This window comes from Hakea prostrata, chromosome 10 (assembly GCF_041222555.1).
Source record: "Hakea prostrata isolate BN-2017 chromosome 10, UWA_Hpros_2, whole genome shotgun sequence".
Lineage (NCBI taxonomy): Eukaryota > Viridiplantae > Streptophyta > Magnoliopsida > Proteales > Proteaceae > Hakea > Hakea prostrata.
Window position 1 is genome coordinate 10554698 of NC_142609.1, and position 9065 is coordinate 10563762.

The window sequence follows — 9065 nt, forward strand, 5'->3', positions numbered from 1 at the left end:
ATAGTAAAAAAAAATTAAATATATAAAATCAAGGTAAAAAAATGCTCCATGGGAATGTGCAATATATTATTTTAAAATTATGTGAAATAATCAATGTACCCCTACGAGTTTACATAAGGCAAAAACATTGAATTTTTTGGTTTCACATTGTCATAGGTCACATTATAAATTAAGTTCTAAGCAACGTCTCTCAAAATCGTGATAATCATTTGTTAAAATCTACCTTCTAGGTCCAAATACCCACATCATAAGCACTTAGGTAATTTTTCTTGTTTTAAAAAAAAATCTATTTACCTATAAAATTAATAAATTAATATTAAAAATGCTAATAGTACACCAAGTGAATAGTGGCCTTGGAGCAGTTTATTGTCACTATAAAAAGGGAAATTCAAAATTTTTTTTTTTTGGTAACAAATCTTTTTCTTTGTTTGGTAGGTGGAATTTCAAATCTCCTATGCTTTTTACCAATTCCAAACGCCAAAGAGGACAAACTCATGAAAGCTAAACTTAAGTCAATTAAAGAAATTAAAACCACTAATGTTGGGGTCAATGGAGAGATCAATCGAATAAGAGTAAAGGCATAATAGTTTCTCATTGACCTTCTAATTTTTCGCAAGAAAAGTGAAAATTTTATCCAGTCTATTTCTGATCATCAATTTCATTGTAGATATATGACATGTGTCTTAACATCATATCAAATGGTTGAAATTCATTTATAAATCACATCAAATAATTGTGATTAAATTAAAAAACATGATGTAACTTGTAAATGGACCTTAATCTTTTGATGTGATGTTGAAACACATGTCACACATCTGCAAGGTCTTTATTAAAAATAGACTTAATATTGATCCATGTGTCAAAACACAGAACACTCTATCTCATTCACACTCTCAGTATATTTATTTTCTAATTTTAAATTAGTGAAAAAGATGTTTCTTGCATAGTTTCATCTAATTGTGATCCTACTAGCATATATGCCCATTTCAAATTACATGAATTACTCTATTTAATGTTGTGGATGAGAGATTTCTATGCATGAGAATTTCCTCTAATTGCAAAAAAGCTTAAATAGAAATAGACAAGGAGGTCCATCCATGACAAGGAGAATGGGTTCAAGTGCGACGTAGATGCTGTTGTAAGGTCTCGTCTATGACATTGAGGGCCAATTCTAGGGAGGTTTTGCGAAATGCATCCAAGAATGTTCATCCATCCGTGAGGCTACCTTGGTGGAAATTTTGGACGGGCTCATGCAGGAGGTGGATTTATGGAAGGTGTCGCTACGAGTGGAGTTAGATTCAGAGAAGGATAGCTCACAAGTGCATGGATGACTCGTGAAGCTAGTTGATGAATTTCGAACCTTTGTTGGTCTTTAAGGTCACATACAATTTAATCATGCATGTAAAGAAGCTAATCAAGTTGTTGATTGGATGTCAAAGGTACCAAACTCCTCAATGTAATTTAGAGATTTGAAAATCAAAACATTCCAAAGAGTAAATAATATTAAAATAAAATAAAGCTAAATATAAGTAAGGGCAGGCATTGATACAACACAAATTACGAGATAAAATGATTGATTTTATCGAGACAAGGCCGAGGCATAATTTATACAATAAATGCGGATAATACCGAGCCCAAAAGACGTAAAGAAAAGAATTCATAGAAAAATGGCTTGCACAATAGTTTATGTGTTCAAGGAAAGTATCACGCCCAACAAACAGGATACGATCCATAGACCCAACGACGAACACCGATCGCCTCCATTGAATACACAAAAACAAGAGAGCGATACAAACAAACGAGGACGAGCCTAAAACACGAGATACAATACTGATACCGATACTTAAACCTGCGAATTCAATCAAGTTCAAATCGTTTGAATCTCATCTTCAATCAAAGGGTTTTTACTTTTCAGCTCATCTTTAACTCAGAAAACGCGTGAATGTTTACAAGACTCCGCTTGGGCCAAAGCCCGGAAGGACCAGAGGTAGAACAGATTTCTGTTGTTGCTTCTCTTTCGATAACTTAGATTGATTAACAACTAAACACAAAAGATCTTGATTTTGTTTTGTACGTTCGATTGATTCCAATTGAAGTTAAAATCCCATTAGGCTAGTCGTATTTTTGTTCCTAATCTGTCAATCGATCGGATCATCTGGATCGATCTGTGGTATTTTGTGGCCCTAGATTTCAATGTTCTTGCTTTGATTGGAAATAGTTTCCTTTTATAAATTTCATCTGTATTTCTTAACAGGATTTTTTTAGGCTTGATGTCGTAATGATCAAAATCTGATACTAGAATCAGTCTGTTTTGCTTCCTTACGCAAAGCAAGGGAAGCTTCCTATGGATATATAGACGGGAATTGGCAAATAAAGAAGATCTAGTGATTTTATTACAAAACCATATTGGCCAACGATCAACAACAACCTCAGTTGAACACTATTCGGTTTCCCATAATTAGAAATCACTGAAACATCAAGGATTCAGGGGGGAAGGGGGGGAAAGTCAGTGGTGGGTGTGGAGTCTCCGGCGGGAATGGGGGATAGTCTTTCAGTAAGAGAAGGGTGTGGTGGTTTCTAGCAAGAGATAGAAGAAGATGGGAGAAGGAGATTTTTCCTTCACCGTGAAAAAAAAATATAATAACACAATGTAGTAAATAACTTGAGGGCATTTTGGTCATTCCATATTTGACATTTTTTTTTTGGTTAAGAACTAAAGAGCATATCATTAAGTAAAAGAGTTTAAGCCAGGAGACCTGGACAATAATAAAGAGACATCAACCATAAATAAAGGTGGGACATTCCACCAAGAACGAGAAAGGGAAAGACGTCGTGCTCCCTTAGCAAGAAAATCAGCAAAAACATTATTAATCCTAGGAACAAAATTGAAAATAACTACATTAAAACTTATGACAATCCGCTGAATCTCAGAAATAAGACTAATACTAGACCAATCTAAGGAACTAAATCTTTGAAGTCCAAAACGACCAGGAGACAATCAGAGTTCACTTGGATGTGAGAGATCCCAAGGGAAAGTGCCAAAATCAAACCAATATTTGACATTTGAATATACTTAATAGCGACTAACAACGTTAGTTTGCTTGGGACCTGCATGTAACATATTGCACTATCGGACCCAACATTAGTTTATAGTTCACTAAATGAACCCACATGTAAATCGTGGATGCGCGCAAGCTGGCCCGAATGAACCTCATATCCAAAAAAGGAAAGAAAGAAGGAACCCACATGTAAAAAACTCTTTTATTTAATATATGTTCCTCTGATCGGTGGATTTATGGCAAAATATCTACAGTCAAGTCATCCTAGTTATACTCCCCTTCCCTCAATCCATAACTGACATTTGGATCATTTTTTTTTATTTGTTTATTTATTTATTGTTCGCATTTTTATTTATTTAATTTTTTTTTTTGTAATAACATCATTTATTGAGGATTAATCAAAGCAACAAAGGAATCACCGAGTCAAGAAGTGGGGAGTGACCAAATAGTAGGCACTTCAACAAACTGGACCTTCCAAGCTATGACATGACATCTACTACATAATTGCGAGTCCTTGAAACAAAAGAAACTAGAAGAAGAAGAAAATAAGTGCAACGCAACATATCTTGGACAATATGTTCAATGCACGCCATATGAGGGGGTGATATCATGCCATTCATTCTCATTTTTCTAAGTCATGAATTATGAAAATTGAAAAAGTATAAGCAATAACAACAAATGAATGAAAACTATTAAATATGCATAGCATGATATTTAATCATAAAATTTCTTTACCTCTATGATATCCGAAGTCATTGCTGATATAGTACATCCAGTTATAATTAATCAATATCATTTGAATTGTTATATTCTGTCCGAATTGAACCAAAGTGTAATGAAGTTTTAAGAGGAGAAAAATATATATTTTGAGTAAGAAAAATGTTAAAGTAAAAAAATAAGACAGTGGAGAAAATCAACCATGAAATAATCAGAAATATTTCTCAAATTATCATCTGTTGGAGGTATTTGTTTCAATTGCTTTCCTAGTGATGATATCCAGCAATACATACTTACTATTTAGTGAAAAAAATCTGAAAGATCTCCTTTTTATTTATTTTGAAACTTCTCTCCATTTTGTCCTTTCTTTTTTTTTTCTTTTTTCTTTTTATTTTTTATTTTTTATATGATTTTGTCTTTTCTTTTAATATCTTATAATCATGTTAAATGTATAATATAAAGAAAATAAAATCTGAACTAATTTATATTTATTATGATTATATTTCTTGTGAAATTTTTTTAACAAGTGAGTTACAGAAATTCTGATTTGTAAAATTTTCTCAGTATGATGATTCTCTAAAATACAATGACGAGTACCTCTCATGTTGGCCTACATATGGGGTATCTCACCTCTTAATCTGAAGCTTAATAAGCAAACCTCTTAGTATGGTTATTATTGAACATGAAGTATTCATTTTGGTGTTATATTTTCACTTAAAAGACCAAATTGCTTTCATCCTTAATTTTATAGAGTTGATGAAGTAATATGGAGAAAATATGATCGAACTTGGTTCATTCTTGGTTCGACCCTCGACTCCGGTCGAGACGAAGGGAATCGACTTGCTTCCGAGCGAGCCGGGTTTAGGAGGTAGCTTGTTGAGGAAGAAAACTAACTCAGCCGCAAGCACGCCCTAATCCGATACTTTTGGCGTAGGTTAATCAACCTAATGACGGCTAGCAGAATTCGGCGGCTGTCACCAACGCTATCAAACGGATAACCATCGGATAACAATCGGGTTATCCTAAGAGTCATCTACTAGTCCAAACTAGTAGAAGTCTATCACTCAACGGATATATCTGGTAAGATCCAACGACTACCCGAAGAAACCTCAAATACATCCAACAAAGGAGATTCGAATGTACACTCTATATAAGACATCACCTACCCACAAGGTAGAGAAGATGACGAAAACACGATGCTACTATGAATCGTATTCTTGTTATTCATTCCTAGCTCGTGCTCTAGCAGAGCGTTGGATTAAGTTCATCAACCGACTTAGCCTCGGAGGTGGACTCGATCCCCGGTCGGGCCACATCGAGCTTTATTTGGGTCATTCTCAGGAGATCTAAGGGCTGAGCAGATTTTGGACGCATCACAATCATATAATTAACAATTAAATAACACTAGAGACTAATTGCTAACAATATGTGAAATACTCAATCTAGTAGAACCAAATTGCACATGGAAAAAATATTCGAATCAAGAGAAAGGTTGTAAAAAAGCAATAACCACTATAAAAAATGCACTTACATTAACATATTAAATAATTATTAATCAAAGTACTTAACCCAATCCGACCGAACCAAATTGCAACCTCAATAATTTAAAACACAAACAAATAAACATGAATCAGATATAAAAATAACAAAAAATATATACATTAAAATAATAAATTTTCATTAATATCATTAACAAGTAATGATCAAAACATTCTCGAAAAAATCAGATCCACACACTTGTATATCAAAAGTAAAATAAACTTGAACAATAAGAAAGAGAAATAGTCTAATTAACATATATTAAATTACGTAGGTAATAGCCAGTTAATAAAATTGTTATGATTCACAAGATTATTAACTCACAAAAAAGAACATAAAAGAATCAGATACACATGATCGATTCACATTTAGGGTAAGGAAAAAATCACAATAAAACCGAGTGAATAAACACAACCAATAATAACACCTAAGCCGAAAACCAACAAAGTCCCAAGCCCACAAACCCAAAGACCAGAGCTCCCCAAGACTCAAAACAGGACAGGGTCACGAACCTACAACTCTAACGGAAACACAAGGAGGAGAACCCTCCCAAAGAACCCACAACTCCATAAACAAGCAACTCACAATCAAAAAAACGAAAAAACAAGATACCGATAACAAAACCAACGAAAATAAACAAAAAAAACCACAAAAACCGGCGAATATGCATAGTAACAATAGCATCAACTTATAGCAACAAATCACAATAAATAAATACTAAATAAATGCCCAGTTAATAGCAGTGAACAGATTATGCGAAGATATTAATAATTTCTAGCACATAACATACCAACTAATTATTACTATAATTATCAAATAGAAATCAATCTCATAAACAGGAAAGATCCATGATCAACAGGTCACCAAAAACCTAAAGCCCGATGACCACACTGGTAAACCTTAATGGGCATTAATGACCAAAATAATCAGGAATCACCAAGAATTCCATATGAGATCATAATCACCAAATTAAAGAAGAAAAAAGCAAAACCCTTAATTCGGGTCCATCACAAAGAGCACCGAAGATGCCAAATGTCGTTCTAAACCGTGATGAAACTCAAGAATTGCAAGAAAAGAGCAAGAAGAACCCCACAAGTGATTACGGAGCACACCGATCCCCGAAGAAAAGCTGAAAAGTAACAACAAAATTAGAAACTAACAAGGGTAAGGACCTTTTCTACTTTTCTTCACGATTCTCATTAAGATTATTCAAGAAGGTCGTTGTACGACTCATCCTCGAAACGGAGGCAGCAGCTCCTGCGGTATGCTTATCGGACGCCATATCCGTCCCTTCGCCTTCGTTAGGAAATTCGGTTCTCTCCATCGTGTCGTCTTTGGTCGCAATCCTTCGCCGGAGATGATGCAAAAGGTCCCAAGGAGAGCAAATAGCCGCAGCACCAACAGCGAAAGTATTATCCCCCTATTCTCCAAGAAATTTTACCAAAATATTGACACCAAGACTTGTTCCAACAACAAATACAAGAGCTTGTGGATAATCTCGATGGAGATAGTTGACGACACGTACATCATCTGGATGAACACAGCTTTTATTCCTGCTATTTATTTATGCAATTTTTTTTATTAGATGATGAATGGTTATGTCCATTTTATTTTTATTCTCAACTCGACGCATTAAATGTATGTGTTATGACCGTTTATTTCGATCTGCTAATTTAATTTAATTAATTAGTTAAAAAGTTAAAAAATATATATATATATACTCTCACGTTACCATTAAGAGGTTAAATTCTAAAGCATATCTCCTTGAGATCAACCCATTAGCTACATAATACTATGCACTTGCAATTACTTTTATTTCATGAACAAGAAGCATCACTACAAGCATCGATCTGTGACACACCACATAAAGTAATGCACGTATCAGGAATTGTGTCCTTAGAGTATCTTCCAACCTTCGTCTGCATTCTCTTCGAAGTACAAACTCTCTTGCAGATGAGTATGTCATCAAAAGTCTTCTCCCATCCCCGGGCACTCTTGATTCTCTCCACTTCTACTTGCCTTCTCTTCATCCTTATAGCTTGCCCTGCAACAACAATAGGGACCGCAACTCCTACCAGGTACCACCATACATCCACCATTTTGTCAATCGTCGAAGCTAAAAGCTAAAAACCCTTAAAAACCATCTGCAAAAGCTGATAGGAAGTCAACATTTCATTTCACCGATACACTACGAGCAAAAACCCAAAACCCTCTATATGCCTAAAAACCATACGTAGCAGTAGAAATTATAGTCAAAATCCAGTAATGGCATTAATTTGTATACTCTGGTTTACGAAAAATATAAATTAATTTGTATGATTCGTATGTGCTTTTGACAGAACAAAGCCCAACGGTACCCATGATTGTTGAACAATTATGGGGATCACATCACTTGACCAAGTATCCAAGAAGGCTCTGGTTAGCTCATCTTGAACAGTGACAACTCAGGCTTCAACGAGGAAAAATTAGCGACACTACCAGCCAGTCGAGCCATTTCTATGGTCAACATGAATGCTCTTTCGAATTCCAAAAAGGGAAACCTGAATATCTTCAGGTGACATGGAGATATGTCGCTATGGGAACCTTACCCACAACACTTACAAGATCACCTTCAAATAAATCCAGTGGACTTCTACAGGGAATTCCTGCATCTGCCATTCAATTCAAAAATCAAAACCCATTATGCATATGATAGACAAACTAAGGATACAGTTTGTGTTTGGATTCACAAGTTTCAAGCTAAGCCCTAGTACCAAACAAAGCAGATTCAAAACAAATTGGGCAACAATGAAAGCCCTCCAGTAAGCACAAGGGAGACAACCGTCCCCTCCAACCTTAACCAACCCACCCACCCGAAGGAAACCCTTTCTAAAACAAAAGAAATTAAGAGAAAGGGATATGATGCAGACAAGTATAAAACCTCTGGCTACCAATAATAGCAATGTCCAACGCCGTACAAATGGGATAAATAAAATGTCTCTAATGGAGTGTTGGTCATCCTCCAAAGCATTCAACTGAAAACACTTAGCACTAAAACCAAAACAGAATGTGCATCTACAACAGTTGCACATCTCCCAGAGATCAAACCCCAAGCTTTGTAAGAAGTGCACGCCACCTTGGAGGTTCTTCGTCAAAAATATAAGTCAAAGGAAAAACCAAAACTCCACTGCCTCCAACCTGCACAAGTGAGGCCAGGGGATGCAACTGAATCAACAAGCTTGAAAAATTCTTTCAAAAGGAGACAAGAATGTGAAACTTAAACTGACGACTCCGACACAGACACACGATTACTGATGTATGACACAAGACATAAGGACTAATATTGTTCCCTCCATTATGTGATCCAGGTTAACAAACAGCTACAAAAATAGTAAATAGATTTTTTTTTTTGTACAAAGGGGTTTCATTTTTGTTTTTATTAATACTTGGGGATGGGGATATTAATATGCCTTAGTAAGAGTCGAATCCACGACCTCTTCACTAAGAGGTGTTGGTTTCACCCCTAGAACAGCTCTGCATTGGCAAATGGTAAGTAGATATATTAAAAGCAAAATGAGTCTCTCTTACGGCTCTCAGCTGCTGAACGGCTTTGTAGAGTTCCTTCTTTGGAACACAAATGACGATCGCATAATAGTCTACAACAACTTTACCATCACGTTTACAGAAGACTGGACTTATGGTAGGTCCCTGCATACATGTATTACATCAGAGAAACATAGTCATAATAGACAAAGGACATCTAGACAATTC

The 9065-nt window shown here is 35.4% G+C and overlaps 1 protein-coding gene across 1 annotated transcript in view; it reads right to left on the minus strand.

The window, feature by feature from the left end:
• Window positions 1-8296: 8296 nt before the first annotated feature.
• The window catches only part of LOC149001863 (ATP phosphoribosyltransferase 2, chloroplastic-like), an 8564-nt gene continuing 7795 nt past the window's right edge, over window positions 8297-9065 (minus strand). The window contains exons 8-9 of the mRNA XM_089138595.1: window positions 8883-9002; window positions 8297-8492 (exon numbers count right to left, since the gene is read on the minus strand). Of these exons, the coding sequence (XP_088994721.1) occupies window positions 8397-8492; window positions 8883-9002 (216 nt within the window). The 3' untranslated portion in view covers window positions 8297-8396. The remainder of the gene's footprint in view (window positions 8493-8882; window positions 9003-9065) is intronic.